The sequence below is a fragment of the Numida meleagris genome, chromosome 3 (assembly GCF_002078875.1).
Source record: "Numida meleagris isolate 19003 breed g44 Domestic line chromosome 3, NumMel1.0, whole genome shotgun sequence".
NCBI classification, from domain to species: Eukaryota; Metazoa; Chordata; class Aves; order Galliformes; family Numididae; genus Numida; species Numida meleagris.
The window spans coordinates 33,729,454-33,750,932 of record NC_034411.1 but is presented as its reverse complement, the minus strand read 5'-3'; the positions used below and the strand labels follow the sequence as shown (position 1 = coordinate 33,750,932).

The 21,479-nt window shown below is 43.4% G+C and overlaps 2 protein-coding genes across 6 annotated transcripts in view; one reads left to right on the top strand and one right to left on the bottom strand.

The window, feature by feature from the left end:
- DPY30 (dpy-30, histone methyltransferase complex regulatory subunit) lies at nucleotides 4,963–8,303 on the bottom strand. Of its 2 annotated transcripts, none has more exons than XM_021390742.1 (5): nucleotides 8,132–8,303; nucleotides 7,912–7,984; nucleotides 7,779–7,826; nucleotides 6,533–6,675; nucleotides 4,963–5,257 (listed from the first exon to the last, which is right to left on the bottom strand). In XM_021390742.1, exons 2-5 carry the CDS (start codon nucleotides 7,945–7,947, stop codon nucleotides 5,185–5,187), a joined length of 300 nt encoding a protein of 99 aa, XP_021246417.1. In that variant the 5' UTR covers nucleotides 7,948–7,984; nucleotides 8,132–8,303; the 3' UTR covers nucleotides 4,963–5,184. The 2 variants fall into 2 exon arrangements, with proteins under 2 accessions (XP_021246417.1, XP_021246416.1); XM_021390741.1 differs by having other exon boundaries at nucleotides 8,141–8,300.
- The window catches only part of SPAST (spastin), a 38,635-nt gene continuing 27,875 nt past the window's right edge, over nucleotides 10,720–21,479 (top strand). Inside the window, exons 1-3 of one of the 4 annotated variants that reach the window (XM_021390731.1) lie at nucleotides 10,720–11,298; nucleotides 15,296–15,379; nucleotides 16,612–16,695. In XM_021390731.1, the coding sequence (XP_021246406.1) occupies nucleotides 10,893–11,298; nucleotides 15,296–15,379; nucleotides 16,612–16,695 (574 nt within the window). In that variant the 5' untranslated portion in view covers nucleotides 10,720–10,892. Of the gene's footprint in view, nucleotides 11,299–15,292; nucleotides 15,380–16,611; nucleotides 16,696–21,479 lie in introns of all 4 variants that reach the window. The other 3 variants (XM_021390730.1, XM_021390729.1, XM_021390728.1) reach the window with 3 other exon arrangements.

Sequence of the window (21,479 nt, the reverse complement as noted above, 5' to 3'; positions counted from 1 at the left end):
CTCCGCGCCGGCGGGTGGGGGACGCGGAGAGAAGAGGGACGCGACCGGGACTGGGTTTGGCCCGGCTCGGCTGCCGTGGTCTAAGGGCCGCGCGGGCGCCTCTCCCCCATTGGGCACGAAAGCAAAAGCCTCGCCGCCATTGGGCGCCCGGCCCGGCCGCGCCCGCCCCCCGCTTTGACAAGCCCGGAATGGAGCGGCGGCGGCGGCGCCGAGGGGGGGGCGGAAAGGGGCGGGGCCTGGAGCGAGAGCCTCCCGCGCATTGGCCGGCCGCGTTGCCGTGGTTGCCGCTTCTGCCCGCGCTGATTGGCGGGGCCGTGTCTCCGTGGTGGAAGGGAAGATTACGAGCGCGGGTCAGATGAGGGGAGGCCGCGCCGGGGCGGGGGTTGGGGGGGAGCGAGGCTCGCGGGGAGCTACGCCTCCCAGACCCTCTCCAGGCTCGCGGCGGCTTCTGCCGTTGGGGGCGCGCGTCCCTCCGCCCTCTGTGACCCGGCCCCGGCGCCCCGACGTGCGCCCGGTGGCGGCGCGCTGCCGTTCCTCGAGGTGCCCCGTGCCGGGAGCAGCGCGAAGGCCGTCGTTGGCTTCTGCTCTCCGTGACGGTCAGTTCGTTGCGCTGCCGCTTTGTCCTGCGCTTAGCGAGGATGTCCCAAGCTCCGCGCTGCTCCTGCCGAGGGTGCCCCGGGTTTTCTGTCAGTATTCTTCTGCAGACAGCGTTTATGGCTTCTCCATCAGGGACGTCAGTTCCCAACGGCAGCGGTTGCAGGCTGACAGAGCAGAGCTCTCCGGGCGTCGTTACGCCGAAGCTCCCTGTTCTGAGGCAGCGCAGTTTCCTACCCGCTCCTGTCCGTACGTTCACAGGTTTGCCGCTGTGGCACGCAGCACAGGCTGGGGGAGTACTTCTGTGTGGAAGACTCTAATTCTTCTCAGCTTAGTCCTTCCCCACTCCTTTAATTTTTCATCAGTGTGGTGAATGGGCTGCTGCCATGGAGACGCCAAGCTTAGCTCAAAATGGCTAACAAGGCGAACTGGAAAGAGAAGCGTGGCCAGTACGAATGTGGGAAGGGAAAAGGCCCTTTTTGCCACTGCCATATGAGTTGCAGCCAGGAGAGAGGGGAGGGCTGCAGCCATTCAATAGATACAGAGGTAGACTGATACGCTGTGAGGTGGAAAACGTATGGGTCAGCTCCGGAGATGTATTATCCTTCTCCCCCGTATGCCATTTTATTCTTTGAAAAATCTTGCAGCCAAAGCTATAAATGCACGCAAAACGCAGAACTTCTGTTGTTTTTTTGGACAGCAGAACAAAGGAAACATGGGGATAAAGGCACCGCTCGAGGGGCGTCCTGAGGATCAAAAAGGCCATTTCCATGCCATCTCCATGAGCGAGGATCCTCCTCTGCTCCCCTGACACCGGCCCTGCAATGCAGCTGAAGGGCTGTAATGTCTGTGGCCTGCAGTGAAAATAGTGTTTGTAAGGGGTTGTCACGAGGAGATGGGCGCTGACCATCCCAGCAAATGCCTTATGTTTTCAGGAGCCATCACTGCTCTGGCCCTTCAGTATTCAGTTGTTAAGGAACATCTTTGAGGAATTATAGGTTAATTGTAATTTTTTTTTTAATTAACTAGTATTCGTTTCTACAATTTAGAGGAAGAACTTTCATCTCCCTAAGCACAAAGCAAGTAAAATATAAGAACTTCCAAGTGGCAATCTAGACTATTTAATGAGTAAAAACATTGCTATAAGATTACCGTTCATAAGAGTTATCAATGCCACATAATCCAGCGTCTTGAGTATTTCTACACATGCGAGCACACCCACATGCCGTCTTGAGTGACGCCATTCATATGACCACAGTGAACAAGTTACTTGCTTTTCCAATACAATAGGTCATAGGCCATTTATCATAGCTCTAGCTTTTTCTCTGCCCTATTCTTGAAGTCATATTAGAATTCTAGAATTTTGGTAAGCATACTAATTTCTCACACCATTCTGAGTTTGTTTTATGAGCATGCTAGGTTTTGTAAGTTCTTTTTGTTTTTATTGCCTTCAGGTATCATTTTTTATTTTTTTCCTTTTTCCTCTTCAGCTTGCCTTTTAAAATTTCTTCAGTATTCTCAGCTTTGTTGTTGAATTCCCCTTGGGACAAATCCCTTTTTTTCCTTGTGCTTCCTTTTTTAAACATCCTTTGCTTTTTGTATTAACTGTTATTTCTTTGAATATACGTTAGGTGTAGATTAGAATGAAGTCCAATGTAGCACGAACATTATCAACATAGATGCAAAGAACAACTGTAGCTTACTGTTAACAGGTCATAGAACACAAAGGCTTTTTCTATTAATACTTAGGTTGTGGCATATGCCACCTGCAGAGCCTGTTTGCTGGTGAATCTCTGTCCTTTGTTACCAAGTAGCACCACAGATCCAAAGCCCAGTAAAACTGTAGGACATCCTCCTCAATTTCTACCTTTTCCTGACAAAGCTTGTCATCTACAGTACTACAGGAGAAATTTCCACTGGCAAGGGTGACACTAGGGTGTTTTTTTTTTTCATCTTTCCTCATCACAGGTAGACATAAGCAGTAGTTAGTGATCTGTGGGTTCTTCTCTATGAACTTTTAATCATCACCTCCTGATCATTAATGGTTTCTTTGTGTAAGGGCTGGTAAAGAGGCAGAAATAAAAACAGGCAGCTCTTCAGTTAAACAGGAGAAGGTGGTGCTGGGGTTCCTGGTGCTCAGGACATGAAGGTATGGAAATGCTCTAGCCCCGGGCTGAGGAACTGTACTCAGTGAGTGCTAATGGAGCATTAGCGAGGTCGAGAGCTTGTCCTGCTTTGTTTGCAATTGTTCTGAGCATCGTTTGTACAGGGAGAGGTAACAGGAACACTTTCCTGTTCAGATCAATTTCAGTCATGTTTTCCCTGATGTGCGGGGCAGGGCTGACAAAATGCATAGACAGATCCCTCAAGTCAGCATTCCCTTAAGCACAGGCCCTCACTGCACATGTATTTCTGTTGGCAGTTTTTTCCCTACCTGGAAGCATGAAGGCAGACTGTGGCAAGAATGGCTTGCTGCTTGGCGCGTACACAGCAGCAGGGTTTTCCTGGAGTACATCCTACGCCTAGCTTGGGTGGTACAGGTCTTCAGCTGGCCCAGCTTTCTAGGTCTTTTGCTCTCATCGTCCTCTTGCGTGTGCTTTATTTTGCGTTCTTCCCTATCTCGCTTTCCATGTTGTTCATTTCCCATCTCTGCCCTTCTCCGGAACTTGTTCACCACCACTGGTATTCTGATTCTTTTCTCTTTATGAACCGTCATTCTCAGCTGTCGTTCACCACATGAGGAACCTGTTGCTTCTAGCAGTCTTTCCTTCTAGTGTTAAAAGCAGGTTCCCCAAGCTTCATATTCCTTAAGAGAAATGTTACCACTTCCCCTGTAATGTAATAGCATCTCAGATCATTTAAGAGGATGATATATTTTTTTCTGGTTACTGAATGGTAACTGTTATATATTGGATCTAAAACTGTCATCTTGGAAATTGTGCTGTACTATTAACAAAGAATTGTTTTATTTTCTGCCTAATTTTACTGCCATTTGGAGGGTACGCTAATTCAGTTACCCAGGGGACTGTAAAGAAAATGAAAAAATAACTTTTCAAGAGATAGGGCTTTTGTCTATTTAGCAGTGTTACTAAAGTTACTGTTTTCATTTATTTCTTCAAACTTTTAATCATTTGCAGTGCCTTACATCTATTCTCCATTTTATTAATTAGTTCCTATTTTTATAAAAAAACCATCACTGGTACTTAACTTGTATTTCAAAATTAAACACAAGTGGTTGACTTGTCATACCCTTCTGTGAGTCAGTAAAATACTTTAGAACTCCTAAGTTCACTACTGCTAGTAATATTTCACCTTTTTTTCTTGGAGGAAGCTTCCCCATGGAGCTGCTATGTATATATCTTTTGAGCATGGCTTTTTCATTCTCTTTATCTAGCCTCACTGGGAAAACAACAGCAGGTTACACCATGTACCAAACAGTGGTGGTGACAGGTAAGTAGCTGGCATGCTGCTGGAGGAATAGCTCACCTGAAGACTTATACTAATGCTTTGAGATTTTAGGGTGATCCAAGAGCTGTTTTCAAGGTTTTGTGCAGCTGCCTGAAGGAGTCTAGTCTAGTCTAGCTGTCTAGTCCCTGCACACGCTGTCGATAACCTAGTGAGCCTGTTTTCCAGCTGCAATATGCACATTTTCATGTTTTTGATGGTATTTTTTAAATACTTTTTTACTTTCTTAATTCTGTCTTTTTCTTCAGATTCTGTCTTCTGCTGCACCTTTCTAATACTGTACACTGAGGCCTGTGTCCTTTACCTCTTCTGACGAGATTATAGGAAAAATAAACAAGAAAGGGTCAGGAGAAAGTGTTAAGAAGAGGAAGCAAGAAGAGATGTTAGTAAACCTAAAGGGGGAAAAAACAGCAAGGTTCAGTATTTTACTGAGTTAGATCAGGATTCTGCTTGACAGAGAACAAATGCACCAGCTAGGATTAGCAGTACAGAGAACTGAATTACAGAACTGTTAAGTCCCTTCAAATTTTCTATTAGCTAAATCTAGCACACCACAGCCACAAGAGATCAATGACAAATGCTTAACAGCACACCATTAATAAAAGCATCTGAAGTGTTGGACAGTGTCTGCAGGTGAACCTAATTATGTTTTAAACTGAATTCAGAACACTGGGAAGTTTTAAGTTCTCTCTTCTCTACTTAATCAATCCATCCTCAAAATAAATTCTAACTACTCTTAATTTGCATTGTGTTTAGATACCTTGCACAGGAAGGGTGCAAAATCAAATCAAATCAAATTACAGACGGTACAACCAGTGTGATTCCCATAATAAACTGTATCCCTTTGTTTCTTGCATACAGGTGACATATACCCGGTGAATTATTCAGCCTTTCATCCAATAGTGCAGTTTCATTATTTTATTTTGCAAGTCTCTGACTAGCTAGTTTAAAACGAGTGAACAGATAAAATGTAAAGTGTTCTTTATTAAATAACTCAAAAGGTAAAGCATACTGTGCGATTAAGAGAGACAATACTATGGTTCCAAAGGATTTTTACAGCAGAAAACAAATTGCGACAAATAAGCATTTCAGTCTAGCAGCCAAATTGTCCTCATTCTAATGGAGTTAATTTCGGTCCTCAAATTGTGACTTGTTTTTTAAAAGATACGCTGCTAGAAATTCAATGGGATTTGGCGGTCTGCAAAGAAAAAGTAAATCAAACTCAAAAAAACCACCAACAAAAAAACCCCAACCTATTCTGTAAAACCCAGTATCATTAACAAACTGCCACTCACTTTTTCAAATTGTTACAAACGACCCTTTCCATGATTATAGCATTGAGCTTTGTTCACCACAGAAATTCATCGTTTATTTCCAGTCCATGTCTTGCATCATCCAACCAGTTCCTCCCATATAAAAGCTTCTCCTTTTATCCCACAGCGACTTAACTCTCTTTAACAGCCTTCAGTGACAGACTGCCAGAAGCTTTTTGGAGATTTAAGCAGACTCTGTCATCTGGATTCCTGTTTACATGTGTTTGTTGACTCCTTCAATTAACACCAAGAGACTTAAAAAAGTTGTGCTGATTCCTCCCCAAATGACATTCAGTCTGCAGCAGAACTCCCACTCTGAGGCGTGCTGCCTCAGAGGCAGGGTGTATCTGCCCCTACATGCTCTTTTGCCTCACTAGCAGCCTGTACAATTCAGTTCAAGTTCACAATTCCTTCTGAGGTTAAGGCACTGCTGATGGTTGTTCTGGCTATAGGTACAGTGAGGTCATTCATCCATACCAGCTTCTGATAATGTTATTTCAGCAAAACTGAGGAATGGCTTATATGCAGCATGACTCACCAACATTTGAGGTAGAAATTCATTTGGATAAGGTGAACTATTTTTTTATTGTTGAAGAATATGCTTCTGTGTTCCATGATAGGAGATTTGAGGCACCTTGACAGAACAGCCTTTACTCAAAGGATGAACTATCCTTTGTTTTATTACTGTGTTGACACTGCAGGGTCAGCCTCATCCATTAGAAAGTGTTTTAAATCTCTTAGGAAGAGATATGTCAGGCCTGATTTGCACTTGTTTCTTTCTTTTGAATGGCAAGCAGAACTCTTTATAATCCCATACTACAGAAATTTTGTTCAAAATTAGAAAAACTTCTTCTCTTGTTTTTATAATATTTGTAATAAAATGAAAAATACTCTTTTCCCTCCAAGAAGTTTGCAGTAGCAAACCTCATTGTGAGCCAAGAAATTCATTAAATAACTTTAACCATGCCATACGCAGTTAAGTGAGGAACGCATCCTGCTACATTCAATCACAGTATTTTATGAACTTGTTGTAATGACTTTCTTACATCTATCAAGCTAACAACACCATATCTGGAGTGTGAGGTCAAAAAAGGTGACATACTACCCAAGTTTGAGACCTACTTTCTTCCTAAGGACGAAAGGAACACTTAGTATCTTACCTCTCTTTTGCAAGAACCGCAAGTCCCTGTAGCAAGATAGGTACAACGGTCTGATCCAGGTAGGCACGTGTGGGTAACGACTGAAGATCTACCTTCTGCTTTGATGTCTTCTCTGCATTTAACTTCTCATTTTCCACTATTCTCTGAAGGAAAAGTGAACAAATCTTGGTAATAGCAGTCAGATCTACTTTGAAGTATGCGTGCAAATAAAGTACCTGTTTCTCGGCAAGCTCAATGAAAATAACTTCTTTACATCTTTTAAGAAAACTTAAGTGTGCATTTTTACTTGGACAAGCTTAAACCAGAGAAGTCTCTGTTCTGAGGAGGCAATCTTAGAAAGGTCTAACTTTAACATGAGCAGTTCCAGCTGAATGGTTCCTGCATGCCTGCACTTCCAACACAAAAGGGCCTCCATTAACGCCAAGCACTTTAAGACCCTAGTAAAGTACAAGATACTTTAAGAAATGATGCACAAAATGGTTCCAGGTGCCTGAAACGTCTTAAAACTATTAACTCCAGTTAAAGAAAGGACACACTACTCCTGCCAGCATACCAAACGCATTCAACACCACCTACAGAGATCTACCATCATATAACCCACATGCACTGAAGACAGAGGCATGCAGGTAGTTTTCAGGGAGCTTGGTCACTAAGGATGTTTGAGAAGTTTCTGCAAAGCCTTAGCATACAGTATCAGCTTATAGTGGAGGGAGATGAAAGCTCATGAACAGCAGTAAACAAACACCACAGAGTTATTATTCTAACCCACACTGTTACCTGCACCAGAGGCAGAGTGGACTGCGTCTGCTCTATCAGCATAAGTAATTACAGCCAGCTTGGATCACTGTGATCCTATGTTCCCATTTACAAGGATATTAAAAAAATCTCTCCCTTTGATACTTTTACAGAAATACCATTGACTCCTTCTACTCTCCTCCCTGTAATAAAAGCCTGTCTGCCTTTTAGCAGCATGGCCTGTTATCGGCACAGCCAGCCATCACAGGATACTTCAAAGGAATCTCATCAAAATGCACATTACTTACTTCAATGGCATTCTGTACCACAGAAGCAACCCAACACGACACACTAACTAACAGCTGACAGTGCAAGGCAATCTGTTGGTGCAGTTCCCAGCTCACTTTCTTGGGAACATTGGTTATTAAGTTCAGACGCAACATTTAACCTCTTTCCCCACGATCAGGACTGTGATCCCTGCCACACTTTAAAGCAATAAAGTCTGCATTACCTCCACATTTTCAGTGAGCCCATATTCAGAATGGGGATTTTCTGGAACCTGGAAAACGAACACACGGTCAGCAACACACAAACGCTTATTTTACACACGTAACGTGATGCTCAGAAAATGTTCCTTGCCGTACCTGTGGCTGCCCCTCCATGATCTGCTCCGCCTCCATGGCTTCCAAGGTGGGATTTGCTGGATATACAGGAATCCTGGAAAGCAACAACACAAACCGGTCAGTAGGCTGAGATCGAGTCGAGACGAGATTAGCGTTTCCTTTCCCTTTCGTTCTCCGCCCGCGTGTCCGGTTTACAGTCCCAGTACCCCGGGACCCCCCGCCCCGTCCTGCTGCCCCGCACCGATCTCACCCCTCTCACGGAGGGTGAGCTGCACGCTGCTCACGGCGGGGCGGGAGAGCAGCGGGCACGCAGAACCCGCTCGTAGCAACCACAACCACCGGCGCAAGTGTCGTAAACTGTTTGGGCGTAAGTGAAACAGTCGCGCTGCCAACGCCGTGCCCCGGCAATCTGCGCATGCGCAGGGCGAAATTCCGCCCACCTCGGCCGTCCGTGCGAAGGGGAGGCGGGAGAACGGCAGCAGTTCCAGCGCCCATAGCGGTGACGTCACTTGGGGCGGAGCTTCCTCCCGCCTCAGCCCTGCTATTGGCGGCCGTGCGCGCGGAGGCCGTTGGTTGGGCTCTTGGGCCGCCCGCTGCGAGGTGAGGTGGCTCGGGTAGCCTGGTTGGTGGGGGTGGGGTTGCTGTGCGTTAGGGAGAGCGGCTCTGACAGTTGCGTCAGGTTTTGCTATAATGTTATGTCAGCGAGAAAAGGTTTTCTAACGGTACCTTCTGTGCGGTGGCACTTGTTGTTGAGGTAGTTGCATCGTTCTAATTCCTATTGGACTGCAGTGACTTGCCTGCTCCAATTCCTGAACCTTTTGCTGGAGTATCGTGTTATAGCTCCTGTATTTTGAGTCCCTGATATGCAGGGTGAGCTCTGCTTTTTCGTGGTACAGTCACATCAGGCGGACGAGCTGATCTAACTCACGATGCAGGAGGACTCACCTCTTCGCTGACCCTTTTGTGGTGCTCATCAGGACTTATGCTGAGATAGATCATCTTGGCCAGCCGGCAGAAAGCCATCCGTTGCTCTTATTTGGGTTGTTTAAGGCTTTTATTTAAAAAAAAAAAAAAGATACTAAAACTATATTAATTTTATGGCAGATTATCAAGTAAAATAGATCATGGATAGGGCCAACGAATATTACAGTCAGCTTTAAATAGGAAGGAAGGCAATTAAACTGGCTCATGGATGACTGAAATATTTAATAGTCATAATAATGAACTGAGTTTTTTAGGTTCTCACTAAAAATATTATCACTTGCCTACAATTTCTGACACGTCTACTTCTTGAACTGCGTTTTGGCTTAAAAAATTGTTTCTCTAACAGGTGCATTGTTTAGTGGTGTGTAATTCTATATTACCATGACGAAGTCAGATGCCTTACAGAGTTTACATTCTCAATGTCTTTAATAACAGTAGCTGAAGAGACTGAGTCATCAGGATTATTTGAGACTCACTGTCCACAAACTCTTCCTCTTGCCATTCAAGCTGTCCTTCAGTTTATTAATAATTTATTCAGTTACTGGCTCTCCTGTTATTTTGCACAGGAATGGGATGATGCTGTACATAATAGATGGATAGTAGAGACAGTACATGGGTAGTCTGTCACATAGCTTATTACACTTGACATCTTTGCATACTACATAATATTAATGCTGCTTAAAGTTTCTGGAAACTTGTTAGTATTATTCCAAAAACTATTAATTTTTAATTCAGCTTGTTAATGTATAGTTCAATGAATAAATTCAATTTAACAAAATAGGAAGTGATTTTTTTGTTAGGTTGCTAAGCACATTATCTTTCTTAATAAACAAGGAAGAAAAATACTTAATACTTAATGAGCATTTTTGTGGCACTGATAGGTTTACTAACTCCATCTAATAATAATTCTAGGTCACAAATATCTATTTTGTTATATATGTTATTTTTGTTCATTCTGTGTCTTAGACATTAATAAAACTAATACTCTGTTATTAAAATAAAACCACTCTCATTTATTAAAACAAAAAAAAAGCAATACACGTTCCCAGGGGCAAATTTCTCTACTAAAAATACCCATATGTGGCATAAGCAAACAATAAATAAATGTAGCCCGATAATAATTCAGGAAATGAAGATAACATGCGACGGTAGTTATTTCAGTTTTTGTGTCCTCTTAATTACACCCTTCCCCAATTCTTTGTGATAAACTGGGGAAGCTGGTGCACTGAGTTAATTCATTTTTCATGTATTTCTATACTGTGTACAGTGCTGTTGTGTAGGACACAGATGGTGTGTCGCGATGCAGAATCACTGCCTCTCGGTACTGTATCTGTGTACAGTGTGGTGGGGACAAGGTTGGAGCACAGAGGAAAGGATGTATGATCGCATTGCATGTGGCAGGAGCAGGCATCCGAGCAGAATGCGGCGATGTATGGCTGTCTGCCCTGGCTGCCAGACTCAATGCGCCAAAGCACTTGGAGGGCTTGGGAGTAACAAAAGCACTAAGCAGCTGGGGAATCTGTCTCAGTGGGAAAGGCCCATCAGGAAATAAATATTGCTGTTGCTAAATAATTGATAGCAGTGAGTGGGCCAACGGGGCATTCATCCTTGCAATGCGAGTGGAAGGCGTTGAGGCTGATTCCCAGCATGATGTAGCTGTGCTTTATGTCCACGTCCCGCTCCGTTACTGCTCCCCGGGACTACACTTCCCACCTTGCAGCGCGGCCGGCCTACGTCTCCCGTGGGGCCGCGCGCAGCGCAGCGCCGAGCGCGTTGTGCGCGCCCCGTGCCCGCCCCGCGCCGCCCTACGCCCGCCGGGAGCTGTAGGCGCCCCGCGCCGCCGTCCCCGCCTCCCATTGTCGCTGCGGCTGCGGCGCCTCAACAATAGCGGCGCTGGGAGCGCTGCCCCGGACCGCTGTCAGCGCTCCTCCCCCGGGGCCGAGCGAAAGGGGCGTCGCCGCCGCCGCCATGGCCGGTTGTTGTCAGTCGCTGGCAGCGGGTTATGGCGACGGCGGTGAATGAATTCTCCGGGAGGCAGAGGGAAGAAGAAGGGCTCAGCCGGCTCCAGCTCCGCGCCCCCCGCCGCCGGGGCCTCCCCCTCCGCACCGCCCGGGCCGGCTCCCCCCGCGCCGCCGGCGGGGGCGGCAGCGGCGGCAGCGGCGTCCCCGCACAAGCGGAACCTGTACTACTTCTCGTACCCGCTGTTCGCCGCCTTCGCCCTGCTTCGCTTCGTCGCCTTCCAGCTCGGGCTGCTGGTCGCCTGGCTCTGCGAGCGCCTCTCCCGCGGCGCGCTCATGGCCGCCAAGAGCAGCAGGGCCGGCGACGCGCCCGAGCCCGGCGGGGCGGCCGAGCGGGTGCGGGCGTGCCACAAGCGGGCCTTCGAGTGCATCTCCATGGCGCTGCGCATCGACGAGGACGAGAGAGGTAGGGGCGGCGGCGGCAGCGCCTGCGGCCGCTGTGCGTCCCGACCGGCGCGGGGCTGCGGGTCGCGGGCGGCCCCGTAAGATTAATTACGGCCTCCGGTTTGTAGCTCTGGGTGAGGCGGCTAACGCGTGGGGGTGCGGGTGGAGCTGGTTCCCGGTTTAACCCGACCGCCTGGGGCAGCAGTGTGGGTGCAGCCCTCGAAGTACGGCTGAGGAGCGGTGTGCGCGTTGGAGCGAGTCTTCAAGAAACAGGTGCCATTAGCTGCCCGTTCTGAGTCGCTGGGAAAGGGCTCGTGCTTGTCCAGCTGCTTTTCTGCTGTTATTTTTGCGTTTGAGAAGCTTACTCTGCTAAAAAAAAAATCTTTCACAGTGTGACTGGTAGACAATGTTCAGACTTCGGGGAGTTGAAATGCAGGAGTGAGGGTGCTGCACCTGTCTTTTGTGCTTGATTTTGTCTGGAAGGATAAAACAACCCAACCAAACCACTGTTGTACTCATGTTTTTGGTTTAGCTATGTGAATAACAGAATCACAGAATGGTTTGGATTGGAAGGGATCTCAGAGATCACCCAGCCCCTACCCTGTGCTGTGGGCAGGGCTGCCTCCCACCAGCTCAGGCTGCCCAGGGCCCCATCCAACCTGGCCTTAAGCGCCTCCAGGGATGGGACACCCACAGCTTCTCTGGGCAGCAGTGCCAGGGCCTCATTGCCCTCGGAGTAAAAATTTTCCCTCTGACATCTAACCTAAATCTCCTCTCTTTTAATTTAAAGCCATTCTCTCTTGTCCTACCATTATCTACCCATGTAAAAAGTTGATTTCCTTCCTGCTTAATAAGCTCCTTTGAGTACTGGAAGGTCACCTTCCATCAGATCTCCCCTGAGTCTTCACTTCTCCAGGCTGAATGTTTGGCCTAAATTCAACAGCACAACTGTCAACACCCAAAGGCAGCCCTGTGGGGTGTGCATGTTCTAAAATCCTCAGGGAGTATCTGCAGACCTTGCTCTGCCCTTTTGGCTAGGCTGTCAGTGCAGCATCCTAGAAAAGGAGTAATGTTGAAATGCTTGTGATAGGCCTCTACTGGAAGCTGCCTGCTGAGCACACAGTCAGGGCACTGCACCGAGTGTTTGGGAGTGGCAGCAGTAAGCTCTGGGGAGAGGAAAGCACCGTGTGTGCATTGAGCTCAGCTCAGAACAGATGTAAGGAGCTCTGTGGTGCTGACGGCAGCTCTGTGCAGTGGCCAAGGCTGAATTGGAGATGTAAGGCTCAGCGACAGAACAGGTGGCTTGGTGGTTGTGAGGGGGAGCCTGCAGATCTTGATTTGTCATATATTTGTTTTATAGATATTCTTAGAGTATATTTGAGTTAGTTGCACAAGACATATATTTAGTAAGAAAGCAGTCTTTGCTGCTAACACAGCAATCAGAAGTGTATTAGCCATGTCACTGAGAAGGAGCTTGCTTTGCTTTAACACCTAGATTGATTATCTGCTCATCTGTTCTGGTCATACCACTGTTGTATATGTGTACCTTCTAACTTGTTCATTGTTTAAACAGCTTTTCATAACTTCCAGTAGAAACTGTGTTAGGTGTAGTGCATGAAATGGTTGGGATTTCTGGATTGGTTAACGTCGTGTGAGTTATATGGAGTTCCTGCAGTTCTAGAAGCTCAGTAATTATGGTATCACTTCTGATAGTTTTTATGCTTCTATATTATTGGGAATTTACTGTTAATATTTTGGTATTTGTAAACTCCAGCTCAGTGCCCTATATTTCTCTGGGCAGCCCCACTGCAAAGACCAGTGTGGTGGCTACCAGCCAGCAGGGAGGGGTGGGGGGAAAACAGGAGGAGTAGAAGTGAGAACTTGTAGGCTGACAGTGCAAGGAGTGAGGGAGTGGGGCAGGGGAACGCATGGCCGAAGGGTACTCCCTCAGCACCTGCTCACATGTTGACCTGTGCCCAGCCAGGTTCTGAGCGATGGAAGCCAGCCCCCTGCGCACATACACCTGCCCTATTCTTCCTCTGCCTAAGTTTTTATTTCTGAGCGTGATGTTACATGATACGTGGTATTTCTTTGGCCTGTTTGAGTCAATTGTCCTGTTCCGTGTGCTCCCCAGCCTTCTCGCTGGGGGAGTGGAGTGAGCAGAAGAAATCTTTGAGGCTGTGCAAGTGCTGCTCGATGACAGTCAAAACAGGGGTGTCTTATCAACGCTTCAGTCACAGATCAAAACACAGCAGCACACAGGCTGCTGTGAAGAACACTATCACCATCCCAGTACAGCAAATCAGTGACTTCTGAGAAGTGCAGATTTTTCTATACCTTAGCCCCTAGGAATGTGTAAGTGGTTCTGAGTGGGCGAAGTGCTGCCCTTGCAAGCAGCTGGGTTGGCACTCTGCTTTCAGAACTTCCTTCTGTTAGAAGGTGGAGGTGGGATTTAATGATGTGCTTGGCACATCTGGGACTGCTCTTCAAAGGAGCAAAGTGACTCAAGCAATAGCAAGGGTGGCTGGAATCACTTCACATTTCTAATGGCTTTAAGCAGCGTTGAACTTATGCTTCAGTTGGCACTATTTCTGTAGGTGAGAAGGAGAAACGTAAAGAAAAAGGGCTGCAGAGGGGATGATAGCCACACAGCTTTCGTTCTTTCGCTTTGATAGCTTTTCTTAACAGTCAGGGTGTGCAAGGCTGGTGAGAAAGGGCAGAAATGAAATGATTCCCAAGGTGTGTGAAGCACGCAGCTGTAGGAAGGTGCTGCTCCTGCACTTTGTGTTGCTAAGAAGGGCAAAGTATGGGATTAGCTCCACAGGAAAACTTGTTGAAAGTTAATAAAAGAGTTTTTATCTGGACAGGGAGAAAGAATCATCTTAAGGTTTTTCTCTAGAAATGTACTGAAATATTTTCCTGGCACTGAAATTTTGTAGAAAATATGTCTGGGATTGAAATTATAGAGAGGTTTGAATGAAGAAGCAACACAATCACTGGTAGCTGGCATTTATGAATACTTTTGTTATCTCTTCTGAAACCAAGGTCATGGTATCTGAAGGTTTCATTCTATGTATTTCTTGTTCTTCTAGCACTAGGAGCTTCTTAGTGCTCGTCAGCAGATTTAAGTACGGTAACTTAATTCTGTATTCCTTGGCGAAGAGGCATGCGTAGTTATGGCACTGCGAACTTGAAAAAGCACCTGTCAGTATGCAGTGAAATAGCTTTTGACTGCAGAATATCTATAGGAAGGGGGGAATAATGTAGATCTGAGTGTCTTTCAATATAAATAGGTTTGTTTTCATGGTGCCAGATAGTACAGGCTAGGTGTAGGCATGCTGATGGCCGTATTTGCTATGATATCCATTTAGGATACTATTAGTACACTTGTTCTTTTCAAGAGTAGGTATATTTTCCTTCATGTACAAGTTGACATCCACCTTCAATACAGAAATTTAATGGTAGAATGAAAAAACAAATATGCCCGTGGCAAATGAGCTGTTCTGTACAAAACTGAACCAGAAGTATCTCATATCGCATGGGTAGTACCTCAGACTCATCGCTTTTCTTATTGGATTTCAATACTTCTAGTGTTACTTTGGTATAAGGTATCACTGGAAGATTAACACTCATGTGTTGATTTGATGTTCCAGAAGGAAAAAAACCTACGTTTCACCATTTCTGTTGTAAATATGTGTAGGTTAGCTTTTTTCCCCCTTTTTTCCCTTTTTTTTTTTTTTTTTCCCCCCCCAGGGGAGCGATCTCTTTAAGGTAGATGAGGTGTTTTCTAAAACAGGCAAAAGTGATTTGAGGCTGGTGTAATACCTGTTGTTAATAGAGAAGCTCATTTGAAACAAAGTAGATACAAAGTTGACAGTGTCCCTTTAAGTAAGTGTTTCCTAGAATCTTGTCCAAATAATTTTTCCTTCCTTTTACTTGTTTTGTGCAGCATTATATAGAAGCATTCCTGAACTTTAATCCGTTACACAAAATAATGGGTTCACTTCCTTTTTAAGCAGGACAAAAGGAACAAGCTGTTGAATGGTATAAGAAGGGAATTGAAGAACTGGAAAGAGGAATAGCTGTCTTAGTTGTTGGTCAAGGTAAGCCAGTTTTGAGTTTTGTGAGAAAGATTTGCTTTATTGATCAATACTGGTTTATGGCTTCCTCAAAATGAGACATAATTGCTAAATGCGGTAGGTGCTAGGAATGGTTTGCTATTTCTCATTCTTGTTTAAGCTGCGGGTGAGCATTGGTCCATTTCTCTGTTCCACCTTAATGTTCTGGTCTGTAATGGAACTCTTGCTCCAGATACTACAAAATAATAAGCGGTTCATTTAAAAAAAGAAGTTGTGAGTAAAATACTCAATTTCTTAATGTTTTGGCATTTCCTTTATGAGTTTTGATTTGGTTTGCCAAAGCTGACAATCATGAATTAGTTCATGTTATCACTTACTCAGAATTTTATAATCTCTTCAGTATAAACAAGGAAAAAAAAACAGTAAAAGCCCCACTGATTTGGGTTAGTCTAAAATTGCATTTCTGGATAGCTTATGCCAAAATATCTGAGCACTTCCAACAGTGGAAATAAGCTGTCTGTGTGTATGGAAACATTTTGAACTGTAGCATACAAGCCTGTATGTAACACAGAAATAGTTGTAGTGAAGGGATTACTAAGGATCTCTGTCCTCAAAATAATTTAAAAACAAACAAAAAAAACCTCTGGGGGTGCTTTACCGGACTGCTGGTTTGTTCCTCAGATGTGTTCAGAAATGTTTGTGAGCAGTATATGCTGACATTTTACTTGTGCAACACCACCAATGGCATTTGATGCAGCCTAAATTGCGTAGTTAAAAAAAAAAAAAGAAAAAGTTCAACTTGAACAGATGTTATTTTAAAGAAGTAGTAATATAAATATCTGTAACTCTGGGTGTTTTGAAATGTAAAGGGACACAGTCAACTGAATTTAAACTTCTTCGTATTGTCATAGTGGATTATTTTGAATTGTACTTGCCTCTCAGTCACTTTTCAAGCTTCTTAAAAATCTATTTTATTTGACTGCTTTTTAGAAAAATGTAGTGGAAAGCATATATTAGGTCAGTCTGAAATGTAAGAGAATAGATTTCCACCTCTCTACGAGCAGTATTGTAAAACATTGTAACAACAAGCTTTAAAATATTGATTAAATAGGAAACTTCATTAGTTTTGCAGTGATGTTTCATAGTGGAGGGGGTAGCTAAGGAGCGGGAGGAAGAAGTGGGATGGCTGGGTGTCAGTGTTTTAGCAGTTTAAAAAGTTAATTTGCCAAGTTTTAACATTGATTTTTCTTTGTAAGGTGATCAGTGTGAACGGGCTCGACGTCTGCAGTCTAAAATGATGACAAATTTGGCAATGGCCAAGGATCGCTTGCAGCTTTTAGGTACCAGTTAAAATTCATGACTTTGGAAAGTTTCTCGTTATTTGCTCAAATTAATGTAATCCATTTTTCTGAAGTATGTCTTTGTGATATTTATAGTGAAGGAGTCATTGTCTGTAGGAGCTCCTAACTTAGTTTTTCTTTAACTGAGTATGAATCATATTTTTTAGTGCTGCTGAGCTTTGAAATTTCCTGCCTTAAAAATAGGTGTAAAAGTTACTGAGAAGTCTTTATAGCTTAGCATTCTGAACTTGTAAACTGGGGAAATGTTATCCGTGTTGGAGTTGGTTTAGGATTTCTATATCAGAACTGTAGTAAAACTCATGATATATTGCTGATCGTGAGAGATCAGTCACCTTCTGTAGGTTCAACTTCTCTTTCCTGAAGTTCTACTGTCACATAAAAAAAAATCTTCATTATTTGCATGTAGTATAATAATAATTCTTTAGTATTATGAAGACTATAAGCTTATTAAATACTAATTTTTGTAATCTTTATCTACTAGTGTTCTATTTTAAGTCTAGTGGGTAAGACCACTTCTTTTTGGAAGCATAATATTGTATAATTTTGGCTTTATTAAAATTCAGTGGTTTATATAAGCTCTTAGTGGTCGGGGTAAACAGGGAGGGTTGGAAACGGCATCTTACTATGCATGATAAAAGGACAAAATTTCTCCCCTCAACCCACAAATCCTCAGCTTTTTATAGTGTATCCTCCAACTTGAGAATTTGGGAAATGTATAGTCAGTAAAGTGGAAATAAGGATGTTTATTGTTCTTTTAGGGAGAACTAACAAATGTACTTGAGTTTAACTTGCATGTCTATAGCTTTCATCTTGCACTGTGGTGTTTCCAGTTCTGTTAACTCACTCTCCTAGGAGCATGTAGAGCAGCTAGGAAAACTAATGCTCTTTTTTCTGCTTATACTTTCCAATTCTGTGGTTGTAAATGGTGAATGGCAGGGATGTTATTGCAGCCACAAGAAAGTGAATCCTTTTTGTTCCCCTTGTATTCCTGGTGTCTTCTAACCTTTTTCCTCAAAATATGGAGGGAACGTGTACTCAAGGTTCCAGCTTCCTTGCTTTGTTGTAGGTTTTTATCTGTAGAACCTTAGGATGTGCAGGAAAGTGGTTGTGTTATTTTGTTGGGTTTATATTGTACTCAGGTGAGGTCAAGCAGATATCTTCATCTTTACTGCCATAACCATGATATTTGGATTCTTCATTCAGATTGCAGGCTGAAAGGTAAATGGGTAAAATAGTGTTTACTGCATAAGTTGGTGTCAAATATACTTTTTTGAAATTATCAGAAGCTTAGTCCTTAGTTCAGCTTAGGTGCTTGTTTAGTTTTGTGCTAAATCTGCTTCCAACAATGTACATGAGAGCAAGTGAAGTCATTTGCCCTCTGTGAAGGAAAAGGTGATGTTTTGAGAGATTTTCCAACTGAGTTAAATTCCTACAAGCTTCATCATTATGGATCTATTTCAGTAATACTTGTTACAACATCTAACCTACTTTCAAGTATTTTAAAGCTTTTTTTAATTACTGTACATGTCATTTTACATGAACTTGATGGAAATTTAAAGTAATGTAGAGTTGAATTGAATGTGTGATTCTAAACATAGCTTGTTACTTCTAGTAACAGTTATCTGGAAGTTTTCTAGTGGCCTGTATATGCTTTTGCAACTGAACTAAACCCAAGGCTGTTGAAGCTGTTAGGGTTCAGTGAGGTGATTTGTTCATGTTTCCAACTGTGAAGATCATGGAGTAAACTTTTTTTTTCTCTTGCTCTGGGGGTTTTCTCTATTTCTTAAGGGTATTTTATTGCATTAGCTAGCAAGATAAAACAGGCTTAAAGTAGAAAAAATGTCAAATATTTTGTTCTTTTTGATAGGGAAAGATGCAAATGCAGATTGCTGAACTGAAATTTTATTCAATCAATCTAAGTGATGTTGGTAGTATATAGAAAGTGAAAATTAAGTTAAATGGGTTGTAACTGTGACTTAGAAGTGCTCAGTGTTTGTCTTTCAAAATGTGTTAGATCGTCAGCGAGAGCTAAAGTTGCGCGACACCGCTGATGGTGATGCTGGTTGGTCTTTTAACGTTTGACAAAGAGGATGTAGTTACTTACCTCTTTTGATCCCTGTTGCATCTGGAGTGCAGATTACTGAATTGAGTTCTGTTTAAAGCTGTACTGTGACACAGCTTGGAAGCTGAAGTTACTCCAGGTGTGCTTTGGAGAGCCTCAAGGTGACTCAGTCTCTCAGCCAGCAGCGCTCACTGTTGCCGCTGGACTGCCAGTCAGGGGGCTTTCAAATTTGACCTCTTGGCGTTGGTGAATGCCCCAGTTTTTGATACGGGTTTGGTGCACTGTGATTGCTTAGGGGATGTTAGCTGTGCAGTTGCTAAGGTGAGTGGATAACCTTCATATACCTGATCTCTCCTGGATGGGTGTTCACTCATGTTAGAATCATTATGTTTGATACATTTAAGAGTCACAGGAGGTTATTTGTTTTCTATGATCAGTGCATAAAACTTGTCATTTTTCTGTTGCTAAAAATGGGTAACTGCACTGTCTGGCACAGCACTAATCAATTACAATGCTGGAAGCGATTTTTAAACAGCATTCTCTCATTTTGGAGGGATTTTCTGTTTGGGGACAGATTGTTGTCTCCGCAAGTGCATTTCTCTGTACTATGTGTGAATTCAGTTATTTTGGTTGAAAGATGAGTACGGCACAGAATTTAAATACCCTTCATCAGTCTCCTATCTGGTAATAATTCTGGCCAGGTATGGACATGAACTTTAATGGACACCTTTTGTAACAACCCCACTTTCTTGGAGATAATGGTGTTTTTGCTTCAGGCTTGTGTTATATGATGGTGTTTTCTTTTACAAGAAATCAGTTACTTGGAATGTTACACAGATAAAAGAACAGCTGCAGCAGTGTTTATTTGGTAGGTTTTTGCCAGTGTTATAACATTAAGGAGAAATAATGAATGAGATTCTTCAAAATGTTGTTAGCCTTCTTCCCAGTTTCTAGGAAGAAAACATCAAAATGAACAGTGATAGAGTCCTCTGAATTCCCTGAGATGTCATAGCTCGATTTATTTATTTTTTTCTTTATTCTGGAGGGCTCTGCAGCTATACTACCTCTGAAGAAAAGTGACGCTTATGTCATTTGTCAAAAATGACAATTATGTCATTTTATGTGCCGTATTCAAATTGCATGTTAATATGAAACATGCTGGGAGGAACTGTGTGAATTGAAGGTGGACAGCAGTTGGGTTGTTTGGTTGTTGTTGCAGTTCTGGAGTTCCTGAAGGCACAGAACTGTTCTGGAAGTGTAGCAATTGATAAGTATGGTAAAACCCCAGTGTGAAACTGTAATGCTGAAGCAAATAGTGCTTCCTGAATTCCTGTCCAAGCCAATTGCTTTTATACTTACTCACTGGAGGCTTTTTTGTATGTGTTTTGTAAAGTTGAGAAATGTTATTCAAAACCTAACTGATTATCTAGTATCTTACCATGTCTTTGAACACTAATTTTGTTTCCCAAACTTTTTCTGTGTTCTTCCCACTTAGACTGCGTCATTGGGAAGGGAGTAGACTGTTCTGCTTTCTCCTTCAGTAGAAGGAGCTGTGCCCACTGTGTTGACAGATAGTCATACTTGGAGGGCTTCTCTGAGAAATGGAGTTTCAAAGCATGTGCTGGTTTGCAGTTATTCTTGTGCGGCCAGCATTCTTGGTTTTACTCTACCCAACTCTTCAGTGCTTTCAGCTTGTGACAAAATAAACTCTGGGTGCATGTACTAATCTGAACTTTAGATTTTCATGCTTGCCTGTGATTACTAACTTTTCACTTTAATCTGCATCTCATTCAGTTTGGATGTTATTCTATGGATATTAACACTTTAAAACTATTGAGTGTAAAGGTACTTCTTGGGGAAGCTAAGGTGCAAGTGACTGTGAGCAGGCAAAGGAAGAAAAGAAGTGGAAAGATGGGAAAAAAGAACGGTAATAGATGAAGTGAAATTAAGGAAGTGATTTTGTCTATTGATTATATGATCTGCAAGCTCTGAATGGTCATTCTCCCTCTGCCCAGCATGAGTGTTTTCAGTAGAATTCTTTTGTATTAAGTTCTTCCATGTTGCCAGAGGACCTCTCTCCTCTGCTTGGCTGCCTGTTTTCCTGCAGCTTCTTAGTGATGATGTGTGCCTTGCAACCTTACTGATGGTTGTTTGCTTTTACAAGAAGGGGCGGAGTTGGGTACAAAATGAAGGTGGGAGAGCTTGCAAAGGGGCTGCAAAGTAAGGGCAGTGGTAAAAGCAGTGCTGGTGAGCCACATTGAATGAATGGTCCTGAGACTTAATTCTTGATTTGTGTAGGCTATAGCCTTACACCTCTTTGTTTTGTGCTTTGGCTAGTTTATCGTGACTAGGATTTCATTTCTTTCTCCTTAATCTTTAATCTTATGAATCTTGTATTTGGATGTTTCTGAAGTTAATACTCTTAAAGAACACAGCTTGCATGACAATTTTATTGACTTACTTTCAGGGCAGCTATATTTCTAAATGGAAATCTTGAAAGACATCATAATGAAATCTATGTGGCGTTTTCCTTGAATCAGTGAAGTTTTTGTAATATGTAGGTGAATGTTACTGATTCAGCAAAACATTTAATATGCAGAAAATTGAAGACTCCTTGCAGTTGGTCAAAAACAAGGCCTTGGGGAGGACTTGCAGAATTGGGTTATCAGCACAAATCTTAGTAAATGAAATTAAATTAATC